At 45.3% G+C, this 26,357-nt stretch overlaps 2 protein-coding genes across 4 annotated transcripts in view; both read left to right on the top strand.

Annotated features, from left to right (window-relative positions):
• The first annotated feature begins 2,192 nt into the window (after window positions 1-2,192).
• LOC101085539 (signal-regulatory protein beta-1-like) overlaps window positions 2,193-26,357 on the top strand; it is a 52,646-nt gene continuing 28,481 nt past the window's right edge. For 2 of the 3 annotated variants that reach the window (XM_045053801.1, XR_006595292.1), the window contains exons 1-2: window positions 2,193-2,336; window positions 9,511-9,864. In XM_045053801.1, coding sequence (XP_044909736.1) covers window positions 2,267-2,336; window positions 9,511-9,864 — 424 coding nt within the window. In that variant the 5' untranslated portion in view covers window positions 2,193-2,266. Of the gene's footprint in view, window positions 2,337-9,510; window positions 9,865-12,451; window positions 12,479-12,654; window positions 12,793-13,264; window positions 15,687-26,357 lie in introns of those variants that run through there. The other variant, XM_019826729.2, reaches the window with a different exon arrangement.
• LOC109498497 (signal-regulatory protein beta-1-like) lies at window positions 18,038-24,592 on the top strand. The gene is made up of 4 exons (XM_019828004.3): window positions 18,038-18,239; window positions 22,867-23,193; window positions 23,309-23,418; window positions 24,047-24,592. Exons 1-3 carry the CDS (start codon window positions 18,188-18,190, stop codon window positions 23,413-23,415), a joined length of 486 nt encoding a protein of 161 aa, XP_019683563.2. The 5' UTR covers window positions 18,038-18,187; the 3' UTR covers window positions 23,416-23,418; window positions 24,047-24,592.

Raw genomic sequence — 26,357 nt, 5'->3', positions numbered from 1 at the left:
AAACAAAATCAAAAAACTGTCTTCATTAGAATAGCTGTAGAACGTGTTTCAATACCTCTTTTGGGCGAACGTTCCCACCTGGTCCTGGTTTCTCAGAACGGCCAGGCTCTCCTTGGCCCACACGCATTTGAGAATCACTTTGTCAACTTTCATTATAAACACCTTTATGATTATGATTTGGTTACACTGACTTTATGTACTCATTTGGGCGCACTGACATCTTCCAATGAGTTTTGCCACTCATGGACATGAGACACCTCAAGTTCGGTTTTCTTTGATGACTTTTAATTCACCATTTTATGGGGCTTTTTGTTCCGTTATGGTTCTTATGCATCCCTAGTTAGAGCTATTAACTAGAGTATTAACTTTCTAGTTTATGGAATCTTTAAAAATTCTTATTATTGTTTGCACTGGGTTTTGGGCCTCTGTGTAGGATGGTAATTGAGTTTTGAACATCGATCTTATATTCAGAAAGCTTATCAAGCCTGTATTACCGCTTATCGTGTGGACATTCTTTTATGAGTAGCTCTTATCGATCTACTCACCTAGATTAGATTTTACCTTTATTAAAGTTACCTATGCACGTGGTTTAAGAGGCAAAGAGTTCGGTATGTTCTACATATTAAAACCGGAATCTCCCTACCTTCCACTATTTTCTACCCGTCAGAGGCAACCATTTTCCACTCTTTTAATTGATTATCTTTAACTGCTTATTCTAGATGTCATAGCCAGATCTCATACAGCATGCTTACACTGTCACTTCTAGACATCTCCCCCGTAGGCATTGTTCACTGACATCCCACTATGAATGATGGGGATACAATGCTCTGGTATTCCGGACCCCGCACCCCGCGTGCACATTTCTATCCCATCATCTTAATATGTTAATTTTAGATAACGTCATAGTGGGTGTCCACCTTAGAATGACAACGGCACTGTGTTTTATAGCTCAGTCTTGTAACATTCCCAGCTTTTGTTTGCGTCTTTCCGCTCATGTGTATTTGGTGTAAACACCACCACATTCAGGGTACAGAACAACTCCATGGCCACAAAGGTTTGCCTTGTGCTACCCTTTCATAGTGCCCACCTGCCCCACCACACCAAACCTCTGGCACATGCCCATCTGTTCTCTACAACTTCGACAATGTTGTGTAAGTGGATTCCCACAGTACGTGACGTTTTGAGATTGATTTTGTTCACTCAACATAATGCTTTTGGAAACTTACAAGTTGTGCACATGTAAATAATTTATTCCTTCTTACTGCTGAGAAGTAGTTCCTGCTATGAATGCACTATAGTTCGTTCAAGCCTTCCCTTATTACTGGACGTTTGGGATGTTTCCAGCTTTTTGTCATTACAGAATGTTGTAAACATTCCCACATGGGTTTTTGTGAGGTCCTGGTTTTCATTTCACTCAGATAAATGCCTGGGAGTGTGATGATTTCTGGGACCTATAACCCACTGCCTCTCCTGAAAGAGGAGAGAAAATGATGTAAGCACATACAACTGCTTTTTTTTATTCTCAGATATTTTTTTTTAGGTAATCTGCACGGGTGTGGCCCAAACCCACAGTCCCCAAATCAAGAGTCACACGTTCCGCGGACTGCGCCAGCCAGGTGCCCCAAGCACAGACAACTTCAGAGGTCCACACTGTACTATGCCTTTGGGTGAAATTTTACCAGTTGCAACATACAGGGTGGGAATGGGGAGTCATTTCTGGAACAGACCTCGTTCAATCACAAAGTTGGGCAGGCTCTGGTGAACCACTTTTCTTCCTGCTGAGTAACTCCAAAGCATGGAGTTACTTCACTTCTAGACATCTCCCCCGTCGTTTGGCAGGCTGGTGGAGCCTGAGGCCACAAGCCAGCCACCCCTAAGTGTTCTGGGCTCAGGAGCTTGGGACACAGCCCCCAACTGCAGATCCGCCTTGGTCTGGGGCTCCCAAGTGGGGAATCACCATGAAGACCTCAAGATGGGGGGAGGGCCCACTGGAGGGGGCAGAGGCCCCATGCAGGCAGGATGCATTATCTCTCCTGGGCCTCTCCACTCTCTGAAAAAGAGAAGAGGACCCCTCACCAAGTGAGGTCTTCTCTGCCTGACTTCTCTTTCACAATCTAGAAGCAGACTGTTGCCTCACAGCCATGTCACCCCATCATAGGCACTTCCCCTAATGACAGGAGAAGGAAGGCTTTTCCTCTCTACAGAACAGAGGCCCATTCTACCCAGCACACACATTTGCACAGAGCAGGGTCCCCAGGCCTCCGCAATGTTGGCCCCTGCCTCCGGGCCCCACCTGCCTCCTTACCTGCTGCTGGCTCTGCTGTTGGGACTCACAGGTAAGCACTGCCTTGGGGTAAAATCCCCTCTTCCTGATCCCACAACATCTCCCATGTCCCTGGACATCAAGGGCTTCCAGGTAACCAGAGGTGTGCTACCCAGGGCTGCCACAGAAGACCAAGGACTGGGTGTCATCTGAGAGCAGGAAATCGGGGATCTGAGCATTTCCTCTATGCATCCATCACCTACAGCTTGTTACCAGAGGCATCCAGACAGTGGAGGCTTCCATCTGTCACAAGGACAAGTTTGTAGGTATTAAATGATCTAATTCTCACAACACCCCTGCTTGATAGCTAGGACTGTACTGATGATCAGCAGATGGAGAAATTCAGGCAGAGAGAGTTAATGGCCCAATGTCAGCTACCTAAGTCAGTGCATCTGCCGGGATTCACGTTCAGGCCACCCAGCTCCATGGTTCATTCTTTCCACTGTGTTATGCTGCTCGGCTTCTCGGTGGAGGCTAACTAAACAAACATCAGAAAATACAGAGAGGGAAACAGAAGAAGAGGCATCACTTAGCACACTCCGAGGTCTCCAGAGTTCCAGTTCTGCTGTGTGTCCTCCCAAACTTTGGTTAACGATATGTTGGGTGATTCCTATGTGCCGAATCTTTTACTCAGCTTTTAACGTGTATGACAATTTCATGGAATCCTCAAAGTGATCTGTATGCTAGCATGCTGGGCCACACTTCATGTATACTTGGGAATGCACTTGTGTATGTGTGTGTGTACATGTTTAGGCATGAGGAAGGGTGCACACGTGGGTATGGGATATCTGAAAACGCTTTCTTATCGATTTCTTCATGCCACGTCCACTCTACGTGAAATGCACAGTGAACAGATGTTTGGTTCCCTGTCTCTCAGCTCCTCACCCACTTTTTCTACTTCTCTAAAGTACTGCTCACCATCCACCAAGCTCTTAAGACAAGCAAACTTCTCTCTGGGTAGAAGGAGTAGAACTTTGTGCGTTACTACCTTGGAGGTCCTCCATGCTGGACCGGAGTGGGGAGGAAAAAAGGGGTACAAGATACCGAGGATCCTGCCTGTATGATCTGCACCTGTAATCATATCCTGATCCCAACCATCTAGTGTCAGCTGATGCCTCCAGGCCTCAGGAAATCTCATGCGTAATCACTTTCCAATTTCCTGAGCACTCACCATGTGCTACACCCACTTGGAAATGCATGTGTCTGTTATGTCCTGTGATCTTTGTACCCAAGGTAGACATTTCTGTCCCCCTACCTTACAGATAAGCAAAGAAGGCACAGAAAAGCCCAAGGTCACTCAGTGGTGAAGGCAGGGCTATGATTTGAACTCAGGCAGTCTGATTCTAGATCTCACGGGTCTAACCATTGCTCTTCTCGAACCCTATGGCCCCACATCCATCCCATGAGATTTCTGCAGATCTGCAGAAGGGTAGGAAGGGTAGGGTGGGGGGGAAGAGCATTTGTGGTTTGTTTCTTTTGGGCTCTTCCGTTTTCTGAGTATATGCAAGTAGTTTTTTCCCCCACAGTCATCTTCATGGGAAATTCAGCTTCTCATTATATTTTCCTGAGAAATTCTCCACTGAAAATAGAGGGCAGGGTCTCAGACAGGGATCACACTGGGAAATTCACACATTACACCAATATTTACTGGGTAACTACTAGGTGCCAAGAACTGTTATGTGAGCTTTGGGCATACTGGTTATTAAAAGAGAAAAAGTAGATGCCCTCGTGGAAGTTATATCATAGTGGAGAAAAGGAAAAGAAACAACAGACATACCAAATAAGGAAATAACATAGTATGTTAGAAAGTGATGAGTGTTATGTTTTCACTCTTAGGTGGATTCTAAGAAACTTAACAGAAACCCATGGGGGAGGGGAAGGAGAGAAAAAAAAAAAAAGAGGTTAGAGTGGGAGAGAGCCAAAGCATAAGAGACTCTAAAAAACTGAGAACAAACTGAGGGTTGATGGGGGGTGGGAGGGAGGGGAGGCTGGGTGATGGGTATAGAGGAGGGCACCTTTTGGGATGAGCACTGGGTGTTGTATGGAAACAAATTTGACAATAAATTTCATATATTGAAAAAACAATTTAGAAAGTGATGAGTGTTAAGGAAAAACATGACAGTACAGCTGGAGAAGACAATGAGAGACTCTTCAGGGTGGGATGTATTTAAAGAGGTAGCCTGGGTGGGCATCACTGAACAGGGAGATTAGAGCAAAGACTACAAGAATTTGGGGTGTGAGCCATGTGATCTTCTGGGGAAAGAGCCTTCCCGAACAGCACGGGAACAGCAGGAGAGTAGAATCCTCCTGTTCTGTTTAAGGGTTTGGGCTTTCACTCTTGAGTAAAATGGTTGTCACTGCAAGGTTCTGAAGACAGAAATGACATGATCCACCATGAGTTTTAACTTATGCTAGCATTTGGTTGAGATTAGACACCATAGGGCACAGACAGAAGCGACTAGAGCATTCAAGAGTTCGTCGTGTTCGTGCAAACAAGGAAAAGCATTTTGCACCCAGACAGCAGCCAGGAGAGGAAGGGGAAAGAGGTCGGATTGTGGGTGCATGCAGAAGGGGAGACAACAGGATCTCCTGATACATAGGATTTGGGGTGGAAAGAGAGGTTCCCAAGGGCTTGGACCTGAGCATCTCGGAGAATAAAGGTGCCTCATCTGAGATGTACAAGGATGTGGGGGAAACCGAGGAGTTCGGTTGGAGCCAGTGTGAACAGTGAGAGGTTTGCTTCTATCTATGCAAATTGTTGAGTGGCTCATTGCACATACAAATCCAGAGTTCAGAGACGAGACCTGGGCCAGAGATGGAAATCTATGAGGAATATAGATTTCACAGATGGCAGAGTTTACACCTTTCCCTGGTTCCTGTTGTTTGTTTGTTTGAAGGTTTTTTAAAAAGTATTTATTTATTTTTGAGAGAGAGAAAGAGAGAGAGACAGAGTGTAAGCAGGAGAGGGGCAGGGAGAGAGAGAGAGGGAGACACAGGATCCAAACAGTCTCCAGGCTCTGGGCTGTCAGCCCAGAGCCCAACGCACGGCTCAGACTCACAAACCGTGAGATCATGACCTGAGCTAAAGTCCGACGCTTAACCGACTGAGCCACCCAGGCGCCCCACCCTGGTTCCTCTTGATGCTCTGATCCCTCTTACCTCCTCCTTCTCCTGGTCCCTCCATGTCTTCCTCCAAAAATGCATTCCTGTTTCTTCCCATTTTTGTCTTAGCAGCTCAGTTTCCTCACCCCAATCTCCTCGTCCAAACTCATAAACCAAACCACTTGATGTTCTTGGCACACCCAAGACCTGGCTGTGGTAACACGTGCCCTCCTGAGGAGACATGCTCGGTCGCAAATCGTGCTAAGTGCATGGGTTTTACCAGCTCACACTCTGCAAGAGTGAACCACAAATTTTCTCCCCGAGGAGTAGCTGAGCGATAGAAGAGAACACAGGTGTGTGTGTGGTGCCAGAACAGCCCGTTTCTCTGATTTATATCCCTGCCTAGTTTTCAGGACACTTCCAGTAATAAGGAATAATTTTGTATTTCTCTGTGTCTTCAGAGACTGGCTAGTCACTGAGGCAGTGAAATCCACCTGCAAAGTCTGGCACACGCAGTTCAATGATTGCTCCAAAGGCGGCTCGCGTCCTTTCAATGCATAACTCAATGTTCAGCCATAGGCAACGTCCCACAACTCTTTGCAGAACATGAACAATTTTGTAGCCTACTAGTTCCCCTGCTTAGACATTCCCATGGTTCTATCTCCCCCTTCGGGGGCAGATTTCTCAAATGCATGAGCCCCTGGAACGATACATTTTCTTTCTCCTTGAGCCATTTAGTCCAATTGAAAGGCTCTACGGGGGGGGGATCACCTTGTTTGAGTAGATATTTCTTACTGTGCTAAAATATACATAACACGAAATCTATTTCAGCCATTTTTCAGGATACAATTCAGTAGCATTAAGTACGTTCACATAGTTGTGAAGCTGGTACCACCGCACATTTCAGGATTTTTTTCAACATCCTAAACAGACGCTGCACCCGTTAAGCAAGAATTCTCCATTCCTTCCACCCCCACAGCAACTACTTTTTAGTATCTATGAATCTGTCTTTTCTAGGTACTTCATATACATGGAACCGTATATCTGTCCTTTTGTATCTGGCATATGTCACCCTAGAATGATACTTTTGAGGTTCATCCAGATTATAGTACATATCAGATTATCACTGCTCTTGGTTGTTGTCGCTGCTGTTATTGTTGTTTGTTTATTTTTGAGAAAGAGAGTGTGAGCTGGGGAGGGACACAGAAAGAGAGGCGCAGAGGATCCGAGGCAGGTTCTTTGCTGACAACAGTGAGACCCATGCAGGGCTCGAACTCACAAACCATGAGATCATGACTGAGCCGAAGTCAGACGCACAACCACCTGAGCCACCCAGGCACCCCAAGACTATCATTGCTTATTAATGCTTATTAAGGCCGAATAAAATTCCATATATATACATATGTGTGTGTGTGTGTGTGTATACATATGTGTGTATATGTGTGTGTATATATATATATATCACATACATACATACAGCAACATTTTGTTTATCCATTCATCTATGGATAGAAATGAATTTTTTCTGCTACCTTTCGGTTATCATGAATAATGCTGCTATGAACAAGGATGTACAAGTATTTGAGTACTTACCTGTAATGTGGGGGATATTTACCTAAGAGTGGAATTGTTGGATCATACAAATTCTACATTTAAATTTTAATGATTAATGATAACACAACCGTTTCCACAACGGCCGCACCAGTTTATATTTCTACCATCGACATACAAGAGTTTCAGTTTCTCCACAGCTTACTCAATCCTTATTTTCTGATTTTTAATTTTCTTGTATTTTGGTTTTGCTTTCTTTTGTTTTTGATAAAAGCCATTCTCAGGGATGAAAGCGTATCTCATTGTGGTTTTGATTTTCATTTTTCTAATGACTAGTGATGTTCAATATCTTGTGCTTACTCACCATTTGAGTATCTTCTTTGTAGACATGTCTATTCTAGTCTTTGGTCCATTTTTTAACAGGGCTATTTGACATTTTTTTGTTGAATTGTAGGAATTCTTTATATATGCCGGTTATTAATTCTTTCTGAGACATATGCTTTGCAAATATTTTCTCCCATTCTGTGAGTTCTTTCACTTTTTTTTGTAAGTTTGTTTATTTTGAGAGAGTCAGAGAGAGTGCAAGTGGAGGAGGGGCAGAGAGAGAGAGAGAGAGAGAGAGAGAGAGAGAGAGAATCCCAAGCAGGCTCCGCACCGTTAGCACAGAGCCCAACCTGGGGCTTGAACTCATGAACCATGAGATCATGACCTGAGCTGAAATCAAGAGTTGGATGTCTAACCGACTGAGCGACCAAGGCGTCCCTCTTTCACTTTTAATATTGTCCCCTGCTATGCAAAAGTTTTTAATTTTGATGAAGTCCAATTTACATATATTTTAATTTTATTATGTGTTCCTTTGGTTTCTTATCCAAGAAATCATTGTCAAATCCAATATCATGAGTTTTGCCTACGGTTTTTTCTCTGAATTTTATACATTTAGCTCTTACATTTAGGTCCCTTCATCCAATGAGCTCATTTTTCTATATAGAGTAAAATGAGGGTTCAAATTCTTTTTTTGCATGTAGATATCCCGTTTTCCCAGCATCTCATGTTGAAAAGAGTACTCTTTCCCTCACTGAATGGTCTTGGCACTCTTGTTGAAAACCTTTTGACCATATATGTGAGGGTTTATGTCTAGGCTTTCTATTCAATTTAATTGCTCTATCCCTCTATTCTTTTCAGTACTATAGTACTCTAATTATTATACTATGTAGTAGGTTTTTAAATCAAGAAGTATGAGTTTCCCAACTATTTTCTTTTCCAGGATTGTTTGGTGACCTAGGTCTCTGGAAACTGCATATGAATTCTAGAATGGGCTTTTCCATTTCTGAAAAAAAAATGCCATGGGGGTTTTGATAACAATTGTATTGAATCTGTAGATCGCTTTAGGTAGTATTGACATCTTAACAATATGAAGTCTTCCAATGCACGCACAGAGGAAGTTTTTCCATTTATTTATGTCTGTTGGGATGAGCGCTGGGTGCTATATGGAAACCAATTTGACAATAAATTAAATTCAAGTTAGTTAACATATAGTGTAGTATTGGTTTCAGGAATAGAATTTAATAATTCATTGCTTACATATAACACCCAGTGCTCATCACGACAATTCTGCTTCTTAATGCCCATCACTCAATTAGCCCATTCCCCCACCCACTTCCCCTCCAGAAACCCACAGTGTTCTCTATAGCTAAAAAGTCTCTTATGGTTCGCTCCTTTTCTATTTCTATCCTATTTTACTTTTCCTTCCCCTCCCCTCTGTTCATCTGTTTTGTTTCTTAAACTCCACCTATCACTGAAATCATTCAGTATCTTTTTTCCAACTGACCTATTTCCCTTCGCATAACACACTCTGGTTCCATTCACGTCATTGCTATTGGCAATATTGCATTCCTTTGGATGGCTAAGAAAACGTACAAACGACTGACAGATACGTGAAGAAACATGCTCAAAACCACTCATCGCCAGGGAAATACAAAACAAAACTACAATTAGATACCGCTCACACTTGTCAGAATGGCCAAAAGTAAGGCCTTAGGAAACAACGGATGTTGGCCAGGATGCGGACAGAGGGAAACCTTCTCAAACTGTTGGTGGGAATGTAACCTGGTGCAACCACTCTAGAAAGCAGTATGGAGGTTCCTCAGAAAGTTAGAGACAGAGCTACCCCATTAGCCAGCAATTGCACTACTGGATATTTCTCCGAAGTATACAAAAACACAGATTGGAGGACACATGCACCCCAGTGTTTATAGCAGCACTACCAACAATAGTATGGAAAGAGCCCAAACGTCCGTTATTGATGAATGGATAAAGAAAATGTGATATATGTATCACTGAACCTCTCTGTGTTTTCTTTTCCTCGTCTGTAACAGGGTCCCATGTCACAGGCTCATCGCGAGGGCTACATGCCGTGCACACGCAGCGGGCTGGGCTCACGGTGTGCACTCAGTGAAAGCTGTTGTGGATAAACACTTGAGCGGACAGACAGGATCGCACAAGGATGGTAAATACCTGCTTTGTTCTCCCTCCAGGTGTGGCAGGTGAGGCGGAGCTGCAGGTGATCCAGCCGGAGAAGCTGGTGTCTGTCACAGCCGGAGAGACAGCCACTCTGCACTGCACCCTGACCTCCCTGGTCCCCGTTGGGAAAATCAGGTGGTTCAGGGGGACGGGGCCAGACCGGGAGTTAATCTTCAGTTTCGGAGGAGGCCACTTTCCCCGCGTAACAAATGTTTCAGACACCACAAGAAGAAACAACATGGACTTTTCCATCCGCATCAGTAACATCACCCCAGCAGACGCTGGAACCTACTACTGTGTGAAGTTCCAGAAAGGGGCCCCTGAGGTGGAGTTTAAGTCTGGACCAGGCACCCAGGTCACCGTGAGCGGTGAGTATCGCTCCGTCCCCTGGTTGTGACAACAAGTCAATAAGAATGTCCTCCATCGCTTGAGCAACAGATAAGGATCAGGTGTTGTTATGGGTGCCCCTGAATCAGCCCCTTCCATGGATCAGGGACGTTGAGGCCTAGAGAGGTTGTGCTATTTGCTCAAGGCCCCATGGCTGGTAATTGGTGGAAAATCTGGAACCTCAGCCTGCAGGCTCCCAGCTCTTCCCTTTTCCAATCCTGACCAGCCCTCTGGTTCCAGCGATGAGGGACTGAAAGTCTGAGCGACTTTCCCAGTTACAAGGCCTCACCTCACCCCTGCCTCTGGAGAGACCTCTGCTTCATGTGGCCAGTACTCCCTTTACTCAGCACTTAGCACCTGCTGGGGTAGAGTCAGTGTCCTTGCTATTCCAGCGCCTAGGGTCCCATTCCTGACCTATTTCTGCTGCGGTCAATATGCCTCCTGCTCCCACTCTCCTGTCTCCCTCCTTCACTTGTAAAGGTCTCTGTGATTACGTTGGCTCCACTCTGATAATCCAAGATAACAACCCACTCAAAACCCTACCTAATGACCACACAAGTCTCTCTTGCCATGGAAGGTACCCTATTCACAGACTCTGAGGGATCTTGGCCAACCATCCCAAGTCCCAAGTCAGGCATACTTTGAAACAGTTTCCTATAATCTGTGTCCTGATGTGCGGGACATATTTCAATATTTTCTAATTTAAGTTGGATTTAATATTGGCAGTGGGATTTCTAAATAACTTTCAGGCTCCTTGGCCCCTTCACCTGCCCTTTCCTTTGGCTGGTGAGGGTGGGAGGGCAGCAGTGTAGGTGACTGAGCTTTTGGATTTGGTGGATTTTCTCTTTTGTCTCCCAGAGATTTTGAAGGTTGGGCATTGTCTTCGAGGACTATTGAGAACCAGATTTCCATAGAATTTACTGTCCTTTTATTCTTTTTCCTTTGGGTTTAGAAGTTCTATTCGGAGATGAGTAACTAAGGTGCTGCCTTGTCCTCAGCAGACACAAGTGCCCTGAGGGCTTTGAATGCCCTGTCTCCAAAGTCCCTATGCCACATCTCAGTATCTGTCTCCCATCGTTCCCCATCACGGCCCTGTTCTGGCAAAGCAGGTGCACTGAAGCTGAGAATCCAGTCTTCTCTGTAGCGCCGATGCTCTTATGGTGATGGTGGACCCCATTATGTCCTTAGCTTTTTCTTCCCTCCGGCTCTAGGAGGTGTGAGTCTACAATGTTGCCCGGATGTCCTCTTTCACACTTGACCTTTCAGGTGTGATTCACTGGTCTTAGTTTGCATCATCTTTCTCTGAAAGGCATCAGCCCAGCAACACCCATCCAATCCCATAGTTCTTGTAATTCCCAACTCATTTCCAGATTGCCAGGATACTCCCATCCTCTGCTCACATCATCCCAGGTCACCACTGTGAGGTTTTAGCAGTGACAGTAGCAGGGACGGCTGGGCCCTACCCCTGCCCCGCCACCCACCAGGCTGGGGACCTCTTGGCCAGTCAGCTGACTGAGACCCGGGTCTGTCTCTGCACCTTAGAGCTGGGTTTCCAGACCCCTCCCAGACAAACTCCGCAGGTCACCTGCCTTGGGAAGCAGCCTCTAAGATATACGAGAAGGGGGATAGCTCACTGTGGAGCGCTGCCCGATTCATGTGCATGTGAGACAGGGAAGGAAGCAAGACTGGCAAAGGGAGATAGTGACAACAAGGCAGCACAGAAGAGTCATACTTGGACAGAGAACAGGCGAGCCGGATGCTATTACTGACTTTTTAAAATGGAGCGGAGGGGCGAAACCTCTGTACCCGCTCTTCCTCCAGGCCTCTGCTGCAGGCTGCCCTCTAGAAGCAGGTGCAAACATGGGCAATGCACCTCTTTCAACTGAGTATAAGATCAGAGGGCCACCCAGCTAGGACCCACCATCTGCCAACATGCCAGGGGTAAAAATGGTGTCTCTGCCTCTTCCTCAAAGATTATTCTGTATATTTCAAAAACTTACTGGAACTTCTTGATGTAAATCTAAGAGCAAAGAGCAATCATTATAAAAAGGCAAAGAATCTGAAGCTATGCATCCAGAACAATGATCTATGTGCAAGAGAAAGATGTTACCTGATGTTGGCACCGGGGTCTGGATGGTGTTTGAAGCCCCATTTCTTACCTCTCTAGGGTGTTGTCCAGGCAGCAGGTCTTGTGAGGTCAGGTCACCCTGAGGGCTCCTTCAACACATGAGAACACGGGGTCATCAAGGCCCGTGCGTGGAAGAAAGCAGGACAGCCTTGCACCTCATTCACCATGACATTGTCCTCAATGTACTCAAGGCTGGGCTGATATTCATTGCTATGACCCTGAAAGGCTGGACATGTCCTGGTCCAAAGACAAGGTCACAGATTCACCCTACGGGACAGCAGTGAGTGATTTCCCACTCATCTTGTGACCCTCCGTAAACTATGAGCCTGTTCCCTCCTCAGAAGGAGAGTGTCAGACCTGCCCCATGGGGTGTGGGGAACAAGTCAGTAAAGCTCACTTGCATGTTGTTGAGTTCTCATTGTCCCCATGTCTTCCCTCAGGAAGGAGAGCTGGCAGCCCGGGAAAAGGTGAGTGAAAGGAAGTACTTCTTACCCTGAATTCTGCCTCGAGGCTCTCACAGGGGAAATTCATGAGCTTCAGACCATTGATGGGCCCAGGTTCCCTCGGTTGGGGTAAGTGGAGGCCCCTGGGAGTGGACTCCTGGATCCCTCTCTGATGCTGCCTCCTGTCCCTTCATTTTCAGACCTAGAACTCTCTCCTTCACTCTTGGTGGCTCTCTCCCTGGGCCCCAAGCTGCTGCTACTCGTCTTTGTCTCTGCCATCTATGGCCACAGGAAGCGATGGATTGACTGTGAGTCATGGACAAGGAGGACAGAGCCAGGTCAGTCCTAGAAGGAGCCAGGTCAGTGGAAGGGGCAGCCCACAGGTCATACAGGGTCAGCGCCCACCTGGAGTAAAGAGCAGGTGACGCATCTCCGTCCACACCCTCTGGAGCCTCAGGGATTGTTCCAAGAGGTTCCCAACTCCCAAGAAGACTGTGGGGGTCCTGCAGGAAGTAGGTGGGGTCAAGGGCTGTCAAAGGATGTGCACAGAGTCCTAGGGCTTCTTGGAAGGAAGTGGGTAGAGGGGCTGGATGGTGGGAAACCCCGTGGAGACCATCTCTAGATTATTTGGGCGCAAGGTGTCCACATTTAGAGGAATGTGACAGGTGCCCGCTGGCTGCTCTGAGGACGGCTCCCGCTCTGACCCTCCGTGGGACAGACTGGAGAGGATGGGGAAGGGCGATCAGGACCTAGGGAGGAAGGCTGAGGAGGCACAGTCCATGTCAGGGACCGCCTGTCCTCTCACTACAGGTGACCCAGGAGGAAAATAGCACCGAGGACATAGGAGACACGGGGAGAACATTTCTGGAATGATGAGCAGATAATGAAATGTGAACATGGGTCCACGGCTCCTTCCTTCCTCCCCTGCTACATGCCATCCTTGGTCTCTGCTGCCTCCTTCCTTCCCTGAGGGTCCCAGCCTAAGACAAGGAACAACTAGAAGCTTCCACAACCCTGCCCCAGATGCCTGCTTCCCCAGAGACCCACCTGCCCACAGTTCCTGCTGCTCCTCTCCCAGTCCTTGCTGCCCCCAGAGCTGGTCTTCATACCTGGTCGTGAGCAGGGTCCATGGGAACGTGCTCTGGAAACCGACACACGGGTATCTTCCTAGAATGTGAGAAACAAGTCACATGTACGTGTACCAGGCTATCTCTCATCCATTTCCTGGGGACCGTGGCCATTAAGTACACACTCAAGGCCGTGCTCTCGTGGGCCATTCCTGCCAACCCCCAGACTCGCCAGCCTCAGTGAGGTTCTCCAATGCTTCCTGAATGCAAATGAATCCCATCCTGGGTGGAAGAAGAGAAATGATTCTCCTTCCACTTTGCCTACATGTCCTTCTACTCAAAGTAGAGAGGTTTCCTTCCTCTCCCTGTGACGGGGACACCAGCTCCCCATTCAGCTTCATCTTTCCTGATCCCCCCGCTCGTGTATAGGTGCTGGCAGTCCAGAAACCTGGACCCTTCCCTGGTTTCCTTCTTTATACCCCGTGTTCAATTCTGCCTTCATAATGCTATGTCCAGTGGTGACATGGTAAATGTTCAACAATCCACTTCTCAGGAGGAAAAAGAAGCCCGATTTGTAGTGCTTGTCCACTTCTGCGGTGTCTACACTTCCAATGCGGCCAATTTCAAGCTGCCAACAGTGGAACAACTAGCTTGCAAAATTCCTGGAAAGCTCTCAGGAGCGAGGGCAAGCCTCCTCCCGCCCACCAGGGAGCTCCACCCAGCACCTGCACACTGCTCGCTCCCGGGCTGCCCCCTGGTCCCGGCCACCAGCATCCCTTCCTGGGCCATTGCCACGTGCCTAACAGACTCTCCGGGTTCCGCCACAGTGACCCTTTGGAAATGGAGGTCAAATTGTCTCCCTTCTGTGCTTCTTCCCCCTACAGATGTGCACGGCTTGGTCTCTCCCCCTTTCAAGCTCTGCTGACCAGTCACTTTATGAAAAGCACCTTCCTTAAACCACCCACATAAAATACCAATTCCTGTCTCTCACTGTGTGTTTTCACAGCTCAAACCCAAACTGAGTTGTTTCCCTAGAACTTAAGATCAGCTGACACGATAAATGGAGACAGTGCTCACTTTGCACAGTGACGCAGGACTTAAGCAATGACAGCGCCGCTGAAAGCAAGCGAAGTGATCTCAATAATCAGAGGGGAAAAGTAACAATTTTTCTGTGACCTTTAAAAACTTCTTTCAACACATTAGAAGCCCTCCAACTATCAGTTAGGAATATATAAGGACATGAAAAAAAAAAAAGTAAAGCTGTTATTCATTTGGTATGGGGTCATTGCAAACATTAGAAATGTTGAAAAGGGAAGTGTTTTATCTTTTGTAAAGACTTATCAAGAGTAGTTTGCAGAGGGCTTGCCTTCTTCTAACCACAGTGTCACTCCTTTCTCAGTTGGGATCAGTTTCTAACATTCCATCCCTTGCACTTCCAATGCTGCGATATCTTTACAATATTAATGTGAATATATGCTGGTGTCACTCCCTCCGGGACATTCCCTGTCCCCTACCCCACCCCCAGCCCCACCTCCTCAGGTACGTGGTAAGTTTATCTTCACTCTGCTCCTCTGGGTGCATATCTAGACTCGGGCAACGGTATTCCCAGCAGCATTCCCATGAAGGCCGCCATGGTTTCATGAACCCCTCTCACATTCAGTTTGAACTTGACCTCTAACCTCATCTTTTCTCCTTTCTCCTGTGCACTTTCAGCTTTGTGCCCATTCCCTTTTGCCATTTCTTCACTTTTGTACAATGTCACGCAGGTTTATCGCGGGAAACCAGGAGACTACATAACCACCTGCTTTGCTATTGTGGCAAACACACATCCCAACCCAATGATCACGGCACCCTGATCTCAGACTTCCAGCCTCCTTAACAGTGGGAAAGAAGTTCCTGTTGTTCAAGGCATCTAGTTTACAGTGTTTTCTTCTAGTAGCCCAAGTCAAGTAAAATCTAGAAAAATTATGGACTTTGCTTAATAATAATGTACCAATATTGGTTCATTAAGTTATAACAGATATACCAGATTACTGTAAGACATTAATAAGAGGGGAAACTGTGTGCAGCTGTATATTGAAACTCTGAAGGATTGTTCCAAGTTTTTTCTAAATGTAAAACCGTTTCACAAAATTGAGTCCAATAAAAAAAACTTTAACATCTTGTCCTCAGCTCTCTATCTTCCTTTTGCACCCCGCTGGGGGACACTGCAAGGAAATGAGTGGTGGGGGGGATTTTGTGTTTATATCCAGGTTTTATCTCCCGTCAGGTCTGAGGTTTCTTCTCCTCCTTCCTCTGTCCTCTGCCACAGCTTACTCCAGAGCCAGGCACTCAGAGATCCCAGAAGGAGCTACTTCTCAGTCCCCCATGACATTCATCCTAAACTTTTCCAAGTGGTAAAGCCCAGTTCGTCCAAGTGTGCTCAGAGACCTCTAGGCCCCCGGATGAGTGGGGTAGTTCTAAGGACCTCAATGTGGGGGGGGGGGGGAAGGGGGTTAATCCATGTGCTGACGTCAAGGAACAGAGTTCGAAGGGGCTCTGCAGAGCAAGGTGGATGCTGTGATGCACCAGGTTTCAGGATGTGGCCCTGGGCTGTGACCCTCTCTGAGATGGCCTCAGCTGAGGACAGCCACCTTGCCCCAGGTCATGCCCGGTAACCTGCCACATCCAGGGGCTCCTCAACATGGGGATATAGAGGCCCAGCCCGCTCACCCCAGCTCAGGACAACTCTGAAATCACATCCTAGCACCAGATCACATAGGAGATCAGCTGAATCTTCACTGGGACCTCACGGCAGCTCAACTTCATTTACACATTCCTACTCCCTTCTCCTCCCTTCCACACGTTCAGTCCTGAAAGTACTCCCTGAAAAGACCCGCCTGTTAATATTCATCTTAATAACTGTTTCCCGTGTGGAACAAAGAGGTTGTCGTTGGTACCAGTAAAGATGGGAAGCCTTTTGACTCTAGGGGCCAAGCCAGTTATGGAAGGATGGACCACATATCATATACCATACACTACAAGCCATAGTCCATATACCATATACCTCATGCCATATACAATATACCATATGCTATACACCATTACGATTTACAAAATACCAAGCACTCTGACTATACAAGAGCAATGAGAAACCACAAAACTCTTTATGCAGAAAAGGGGTATAATCAGATCTGTGTCGTAGAAGACCACCTTGGATGAAGGAGAAGGCAGAGCTGACACCGGGCAAAACAAGATGGGGGTGGCCATTTAGGAAGTAATAGTTTTCATTCGGGCAAGAGATGATCGTGATGGAGAAACAGATTCCACAGGTGTTTAGGAGGTAAAACCAGCAGGGCCTCGAGCAGGCAGACAAGAGTGGACAAGTGAGGGTGTAGAACATGGGTCCCTTCTTGGTTTGACCAAATGGGTAGAGGATGTGCCACATACTGAACATGGTGGAAGGGGAGAAGAGAATGTCTGAGAGCAGACTATGAACTCAGTTTGGAATGTTTGAGCCATACAAGTGAAAATTTCAAAGTCAAAGGATGTATAGCTCAATCACCAAGAAGTGGATTCAGGATTGGGAGCTTGACTGCATCTGGCTGCAAAGCCAGTGCTCTTGACCATCAAGGCACTAAAAATCCCAGTCTCTGAAGAGTTTAGAGTCTGATGGAAGGTGTGAAGTCTCCTGGAGGTGGGGGGGAAGGGAGAGATGCTGGCGACTGGGGGAAAGATTCTGTCCAACTCTCAGCAGGGGGCATGGATAGCTTCACAGCATGGAATTCGCCCTTCCAGAAAAATGTGATACAATGGTGACATCACTGGTGGAGGGGAGTCTTGGCATCTCCTATAGGCAGTTTGGGCCTGCCTGGCATTCGCCTCTTCCTCCACCACCCCTCCTGGCCTTAACATCCTGTATATACCTAAGAGGAGGCAGGGCTCACAAGGAAGCAGTAGCAAAATAGCCCTAGCCATCAGTGCATGACTATGGGCTCATGGACATTAAAGGGTCACCAGCTGAGTGTGGACTTAGAAGAGTCTCCAAACACAACCTTGGTTCTTGGGTATAGCTCATTCCAGAGGTGAGAGAGACGGAGGCCAGCATGCTGGTTCCTTTCTCTTTCTGAGAGCATTTCTTGAATCCCTCCACTCCCTTCCTTCCAAGCTGGCCCAGGATCCAGCACAGACAGCAAAGGCAGTCCTCACCTTCTTGGGTGTGTTTCTAGGTATGTTGCTTTCCCTCTTGGAGAGTGTTCCCTGAGCCCCACCTTCTTGCGGTCTCCTCCATCCTTTAAAGCACAAATCATTGCCATGTCCAAAACCCTAACCTCTTCCCCACACCATGTCTCTGAGGCCTCTAAAACTGGCAGGGCTGTGGGTTGGCGAGAACCTCAGATGGGACAAGGCTCGGAATGAGCGCAAGCCTGGGGTGTCATGGTCTTAACTCTGGAAACCCCAAACATTTCCAGTAGCAATTGCTCAGCTTGTAACCACCTTGTCTGCTCAACAAAGAAAAGGTGTTACAGTCCCATGGTCTTTCCTCTCATCACAATCCCCTTCCTCTGACATCATGGAAGCAGGGAGTGTCTTCTCTTCTTGAAGTACAGAGTCCCAGGCCTCTCCAGGACAACACTCAGACAGAAAAGGCTCCAAGGTCCACCATGATGTCTGTCCCTTCTTCCCTATGCTGCCCTTCTCTGCCATCCCTGCTGCTGACTCTGCTGCAGGATTCACAGGTGAGTGGGGTCTCAGGTATGTTTGGTGGGGGTTCTTCCATGCCTCTTCACTGTTCTCCTTACCTGTTTCCCTAGAATTTCTTGGGGGAGGGTTTTCTCTTTCCCAGCCAGAAATTACAGAACTAAGTTGGAATGGTCCTCAGCTCACTAAATCTCCCAGTGTTCACGTCTGTTCCAGACCTTTTTGTTCAGATAATGGACACACCTCCCATGGTTACAGGGCTCAACACAACACACCTGAGAGCTCTCATCCCTTAACCCCTAGGATACAATACCAAGAGTGAACCATATTGGAAGTGTAAAACCTGAGTTTTACACTTATTACCACTACACAGACGCCACCTCTCAATGGACAAAAACATGTTGGAAAACATGAAATTATGAAGCAAGGAAAGGATCCACAAATGCTTCATCTGAAGAGAATCACTGTTACAAGTTGGCAGAGGTCTGTGTACTCAGGGAACGTTAACTGGAAGTGGTCACTAGGTCTCACTAGGTAAGTGACGGGAGCTGAACCCCGCAGGTTCCGCAACACTGAGTAGTTCTGCCTTTGCTTGCTAAGCAAGCATGTGAAGTCTCTTCCCTAAGGCCATTGATCTATCTGGGCAGAGGACTTGAGTTCTGATAGAGCAGATGGCTGCAGGGGGTTAGATCAGATGAAAGAGGAAACCAAGACCATTATCTTAGTAGAAGGAAGGAGGAATAAAGTTTGGATGTTTTAGGAATGAGTAACATGTCTGAGACACTCAGGCCCAGTTAGCAAACTTTTAAAAATGAATTAATACCAATTTTATACAGTCGTCTCCAGAAAACAGAGGAGGAAACATTTCCGTACTCATTTGATGAGGCCATTATTATTTCAATAGCAAAACCTCATAGACTGTACATAAAGAAAACTACCAACCAATATCTCTCATGAATCTAAATGCAAGAATTCTCAACCGAGTGTCAGCAAACAGAATTTCACAAGGTGTAAAGCTATGTATATGTGACTAAGTAGGATTTATCTTGGGCATACAAAGCTGTTCCAACATTTGAAAATCAATCATTCTAACCCATCACAACAACAGGCTGAAGAAGAAAAATTGCATGATGATAACAATTGATGCAAAGTATTTGACAAATCCAACACCCATTAGTGATGAAAACTCTCAGCAAACTAGAAATAGGAGGGAATTTCCTCAACTTGATTTAAAACATCTGCAAAAAACCCTACAGCTCTCAGAAGTGCCTAGGTGGCTCAGTTGGTTAAATTTTACACTCTTGATCTCAGATCTTGTCTTGACCTCAGGGTTGTGAGTTCAAGACTGAACTGGGCTCTGTGCTGGGGATGAAGCCAACATTAAAAACAAAACAAAACAAAACACCTCACTCTAAGCAACCAAAAAATAACTAAATAAGACACATGCCATGTTCATGGATAGAAAGACCCATATTGTTAGAATGCAAGTTCTTCACGATTTCATCTATGAATTAACTGCAATCCAGATAAAAATACCAGAAAACTATCTTATGAGTATTGACAAACGGATTCTAAAGTTTACATGGAGGCATTAAAGATCCGGAATAGCCACACAATGCTAGAGAAGAGCAAAGTCAGAAGACTGACACCACTTGATTACAAGACTTACTAGAAATCTCCAGTTATTGAAACACTGCATTGGTGAGATAATAGTCACACAGATCCATGTAATAGAATGGAAAGCCCAGAAGTAACACCCACATAAATACAGCAAAATGATCATTGGGAAAGGAGCAAAAGTAGCCTTTTCAACAGATGTTGCTGGGACAGTTGGACATCTGGGCGTCCATATGCAAAAAAACTGAATCTAGACACAGATGTAACAGCCTTTATAAATATAATGGAAAACACAAAATTATAAAATACTTAGAAGCTATCATAGAAGAAAATCTAGATGATCTTTGATATGGAAATGACTTTTACTTATAAATAGATACCATATTTTATTTTATTTTTTTCAATTTTATTTTATTTTATTATTTTTTTATATATGAAATTTATTGTCAAATTGGTTTCCATACAACACCCAGTGCTCATCCCAAAAGGTGCCCTCTTCAATACCCATCACCCACCCTCTCCTCCCTCCCACCCCCCATCAACCCTCAGTTTGTTCTCAGTTTTTAACAGTCTCTTATGCTTTGGCTCTCTCCCACTGTAACCTCTTTTTTTTTTTTTTTTCCTTCCCATCCCCCATGGTCTCCTGTTAAGTTTCTCAGGATCCACATAAGAGTGAAACCATATGGAATAGATACCATATTTTAAAGCAGTTTTAGGTTCACACCAGAATGGAGCAGAAGGTACAGCTGATTTCTCATACTGCTCCCTGACCCCACACATCACAGCCTCTCCTATTATCAATATCCTTCACCAGAGTGGTACATATATTACAAACAATGAACCTGCACTGATATTTCATTAACATCCAAAGTCCATAGTTTTCAATACGGTTCACTCTTGGTATTGTATAGTCTATAGGTTTGGACTAATGTATAGCGTTATCCTCCTTTATATCTTATACAGAGCATACAGTATTATACCTTGATGCCCTAGAAATCCTCTGTGTTCTATTTCCTCTTCCCACCCTAACCTCTGACAATCACTGATGTATTTACTCTGTCCATAGTTTTGCCTTTTCCAAAATGTCATATACTTGGAATCACGTAGTGTGCAGGCTTTTCCTTTCAATTAATAATGAGCATTTAAGGTTCTTCCATACCTTTTCAGAGCTTGACAGCTCCTTTCTTCTAGCACTGGATGAGATCCCACTGTCTGAATGTACCACAATTTCCTTATCCATTCAACTACTGAAGGTCATCCTGGCTGCTTTCAAGCTTGGCAATTATAAATAAAGTTGCTACAAACTGTATTAAGGACAGTTTGTTCCAGGCCTCTTTCCAAGCCTCTCATAGCCTCAGATGGTCCTCAGACTTGTACATGCCATTCTCCCTGTGACTCACATCAACTTCCCTCTGTGCACGATAGAGCTGGGTCTGAAATCCTGCTTCACACGAACTATGAAATAGTATGTGTTTTCTTAGATCATTAAGCTTGTGGTCATTTGTTATTCGGCAAGTTCCCTTGTTTATTATAGTGTCTACCATGCTGCAGCCCATCCTCATATTACGATGCAGAAGAAAGGTACCCACCCCGTTCTGTACACTGGTCCTCTTCCCCTCATCCTGTATGGCAACCCAATTTGTAATTGTCATCCTTCTGTGCCAGTACATGTTGCTAAAAGAGTATGTAATGAGACCCCACCTTGACCTAGAACCAGTCCCTCAGAACATCTTGGACCAAGACAAAGAACATGAGAAACGCTGCAGAGTTTCTTTCCAGGAAATTCAGGTAAAGAGTTCCAGATGAACCAGGCTGAAGAGCTCATTGCCAGTCAGAGCTGGAGACATCGTTACACTGGCCTGCAACGTGTCTGCTCACTCCCCAGCAGGGCCTGTCTTGTGGTCCAGGGAGAACGGGCCTACAGTTTCAATGGAAGGCACTTCCCCTAGTAAACCAAGTGGAAACACAGAGGTCAACCAAACAGACTATTCCATCTGCATCAGTGATTGTTGCCCAAGAATATGGGCACCTATTACTGTGTGAAGTTGATAAGAGGGCATCCTGATGTGGGGTATGCGTCTAGTTCAGGCATCTATGTGTCTGTGAATGGTGAGTACAGTCTGACAACCTCCATCCCTTTGGTTTGTAAAACTACATTTTTCAAAATCTGAAACATGTACCAAATCATCATAACACACTGGATACTGTGCCCCTTCATCCACAAACAACCCTGTAGGCTGGGATTCTATACATGGCTCTTCTGTCAGTCTGGGCCCTGTGCCCACTCTTGAATGAAGCCATGTGACAGACCATGCCCTTTGTGATGACCCAACTACCAACATGAACACAGGGCCAGAAAAAATCCAAACTCAAAAGATAGTCAATAGGTTAAACGCAACTACATGTGTGCACAGAATGATCCAAAAAGTTGTTAAACTGAGCCTACAAGTCTGTCTGGCCTTTCTGAGGTTTAGGGACAAACCTGAACTCAAGAATATGCATTGTATCTATTTTGGCCCGCTTCCTGACTCCAAACATAAGCCATAGACACTCCATATAATCCTCTGGATTTGGATGGAATCTCACCACGGGGAACCTCTCCAAATCCTAGTTCCTTCCTATGTAAAATCTCAGTATCTTGGAGTCACAAAGATGTAGAGTCTGTGAATCTTAAAATGTTAGAATTATCAAGTCATGGAGTGAAGTCAACTGACTTGTAGGTTCTTAAATGGCATTTAATGTTCATCTTTGCATCTTTCATGGCCAAAGTGGAAAAAAAAAAGAGAGAGAGAGCAAGTTTTGGAGGCTTTCATCAAGCCCATTCATTCTTTCATCCATGCATTCCTCCATCCAACCATGCATCAAGCATGCATTCACTCAAAGCACACTCTCATTCAGCCATGCATTTACCTATGCAGGAATCTGTTCACAAGTATCTGGATCCTCCTCTGGGGCAGACCCTGGGCAGATGACCCATCTTCAGGCAGCTCCCACGCTCCCACAATGGCCTTCCTCTAGTGATTGTCTGCTTTCTCTGGGCTGTGTCAGTTCCCCCTACAGTGACAGTGTCCCAGTCTTCACGCTCCTCGGACTTGGTGGCTGTCACCTGCCGCGTGCAGAGATTCTATCCACAGAGTGTGCATCTCACCTGGACAGAGAACTGCCATACGATCGAGGGAGCTGAGCAACGCACATCCAAGCAGAATAGCGATGGGACCTACACCCTGGAAAGCTTGCATTTGGTGAACGTGTCAGGGCCGGGGTCCGAACAGGTGCTCACCTGTAAGGTGCAGCACGAGGCCCAACCTCCCATCCAGGCCAGCCTCATACTGTCTGCGGAAGCACACGGCACATACAAGTCCATCGGAAGCTCAGGTAAGCCCACCTCCACTGCTCTGAGCAACTGGGTCACCTTTGTCTCCTGAGTGGAGTGAGGTATTTAAACTCACAGTGTCCCCTTTGCCGTGCCCTTCTGCCCATTGGTACTTAGGTCCCGAGATACCTGTCCTCATCTTTGTGGCATTCCTTCTGGGCTTCAAGGTGCTGCTGGCGATGAGTTTCATAGTCACCTACATCTGCAGGTGGCGGAGCCGGTAACAGGTGAGTTGGGGGCAGGTCTTAGTACATAAGGAGAGAGGTCATGGTCACCATCGTGGGCTGGCAAGAGGAGTCCAGGGTAAGTCCACTGTTTCACACTGTGCCTCCCAGGGGCATCTAGCCTCAAGAAAAGGCTGGAAATACTCTTGTTTTCTCCAAAGGTCTGTTGGAAATCTCAGAGGCTTCCAGCTCTCACGCATCCAGGAGTGCCCTGGGTTTGGAGGCTTTTAAATGAAGTCCCTTGGAATCCTGGGTGAGGGTTTGAGGTGGGGAGTTGGGATTAAAGTCAAAGTTTTGAGCCCCAAACTCCAAAGAGTGCTCCCATATACTATTATAGAGGTCAGTTTTCATGGGACTGATTTTTGGAGTGAATAAAGAAAGTATTGCTAAAATCTACCAATGGAGCCCATTGAGGGACTGGGAGGCTCTAGCTACTGGCAAAGATGAATGTGGGTAGGGTGGAGTTCAGAACCTCAGACAGAGGAGATGGAGTGTAAGAGCAGGCATCTCATTTCTGATGTGCACCATGAATGTAGGCCCATAGAGGGCCTGCCTCATAGAAGGTGCTCAATAAGTATTTGGGGAATTCATACAAGAATGAATAAATGAATGAATGAATATTTCCCTACAGCTTCTGCATGAACTGCAATGCATTGCCTCCCGTCCTGTGCAAGAGGCTCACATAGGGGAGAACCTGCCCCCCATCCCCCGCCTTCCATCCTGGATATGCCCCCTTCCCCACACCCTCCTGATGGTCCTTCTTTCTGAGCAGAGTCCTGATGTTCTGCTCTCTTCAGAGCAAAGTCAAGGATGGACCCTGGTCTCAAGGACCCAGAGACCCTGATGCACTGAGCTTCACACTGGCCCTGCCTCTGCCCCGAAGACAATCAAGAGGGTCAAGAAAAGAAGGTTCCCATTCTGTCTGTGATCAGGAACAGCCTTTCAATTTCAGAGCACATTTTACTTTTCTTTTTTAAATGTTAATTCCAGTATAGTTAACATACAGTGTTATTATAGTTTCAGGTGTACAAAAATAGTATTCAGCAATTCTATACATTACTCAGTGTTCAAAATGTAAGTGTACTCCTAATCCTCTTGGTCTGCTTAACCCATCCCCCCACTTCCCCACTTCCCTCCCCTCTGGTAACTATCAGTTTGTTCTCTATAGCTACGAGCCTGTTTTTTGGTTTGACTCTTTTTTTTTTTTTTCCTTTTTTTGGTCTATGCTTCTCTGATTCCACATATGACTGAAAGAAAGCATGTGGTGTTTGTCTTTCTCTGACTTTTTAGTGATAGACTCCCTAACTCTAGCCGTGCTGTTGCATATGGCAAGATTTCACTCTTTTTAACGGCTGAATAATATTCCATTGCATATATTGACCACCTTTTCTTTATTCGCTCATCTGTTGATGGACATTTGCTCTGCTTCCAATAATTTGGACAAGCACATTTTACTTTTATGCAGCGCTTTCTGCAAGGATGATGTGATTTTAACACCTATATGTTTTGAAATCACTACATGGAATAAGCATATTTTGGTTCTGAAATTTATAAGAAATATGCAAGAAATCCTTGGTCCTACTACGTTATCTTTGCAAAAATTAACATTTCGCTGTTATGGCCTTCTGTTGCTTTTAAAAACACTTACCTGAATTTGGTGTTTATCATTCTCAAATTTACTTTTATAATTTTACAACATGTTATAAATCCTTAAGCGGTATACAATGTAACTTTGCATATTTAAAATTCTATAAAGATGCTCTTGTACTATATACAGCACTCCGGAACTTTTCTTTTTTATGCTCAACACAGTGTGTGAGGTTTCTTCAAGAAGCTCCATTTTAGTAATTTTCCATGGCTCTATGGTTACGAATTACAGTAATATGCTACAACTTATGGATTCTTCTCAGGATTGTATCAAAGCTCTATCTGCTGTTTGGGTAATACAGCTTTGCAACAAGTGATTTTTTCCCTCTATTTCCTTGGGCACACAATGGGAGAGTGCCTCTAGTTCCTCTGTTGTGGTCCACACAGCAGTAGTATTCTTATCATTTGCAAGCTTTAGTAATACAAAGTAAAAGCTTTTAATTTTTGGTGAAGTTGTGCTCTTTCCATTTATACCTTTTATCCAACTTTACTTTTCTGAGCAATATGTGTGTGTGTCTGTGTGTGTTATGAATGAATGGTATGGATCTCATATGTTTTCTCTTTTTAGGATAAATGATAGAGAACTTAATCAGCACAGCCATTTTGCCACATAACAAACACTCCATAAAGGTGTGATTCCTTTTATGAGGTATTATTGCCATTGGGCTACATGTCTTTCTCTACATGTCCCTGCATTATCAACAATAGTCAAGCTATGGAGAGAGCCCAAATGTCCACCAACTGGTGAGTGCATAAAGAAGATGTGGTATAAGCTTTCAACAAGTACAAAAAGATCGAGGTCATACCATGTATATTTCCAGAATACAATGCGTTGAAACTTGTAATCAAGTTCAAGAAAAAAATTGGAAAGACCACAAATACATGGAGGTTACACAACATCCTATTAAAGAATGAATGGGTTAACCAAGAAATTAAAGAGGAAGTTGAAAAGTACAAGGAAACCAAAGAAAATGAAAACAAGACAGGTCAAGACCTTTGAGACGTAGCAGAGGTGGTCATAAGAGGAAAGCATATTGCAATCCAGGCCATCCTAAAGAAAAAAGAAGTGTCTCAAATACACAACCTAACCTTACACTCAAAAGAGCTGGAGAAAGAACAGCAAATAACATCCAAAAACAGCAGAAAAGGGAAATAATAAAGATTAGAGCAGAAATCAATGATACCAATTTTTTTTTTAAATGGTAGAACAGATCAACACAATGAGAAGTCGGTTCTTTGAAACAATTAGCTAAACTGATAAACTCCTAGCCAGACTTATCAAGAAGGAATAGGAA

This window comes from Felis catus, chromosome A3 (genome assembly GCF_018350175.1).
Source record: "Felis catus isolate Fca126 chromosome A3, F.catus_Fca126_mat1.0, whole genome shotgun sequence".
NCBI lineage: Eukaryota > Metazoa > Chordata > Mammalia > Carnivora > Felidae > Felis > Felis catus.
This window is presented reverse-complemented; position numbering and strand designations above follow the sequence as displayed.

Bases quoted from the DNA above. Each gene is read 5' to 3' on its own strand.
- LOC109498497 (XM_019828004.3), top strand. From the start codon at position 18,188: ATGCTGCCCTTCTCTGCCATCCCTGCTGCTGACTCTGCTGCAGGATTC. The intron at 18,240-22,866 runs GTGAGTGGGGTC...GGGCTGTGTCAG, and splicing joins CTCTGCTGCAGGATTCACAG to TTCCCCCTACAGTGACAGTG. The intron at 23,194-23,308 runs GTAAGCCCACCT...ATTGGTACTTAG, and splicing joins CAAGTCCATCGGAAGCTCAG to GTCCCGAGATACCTGTCCTC.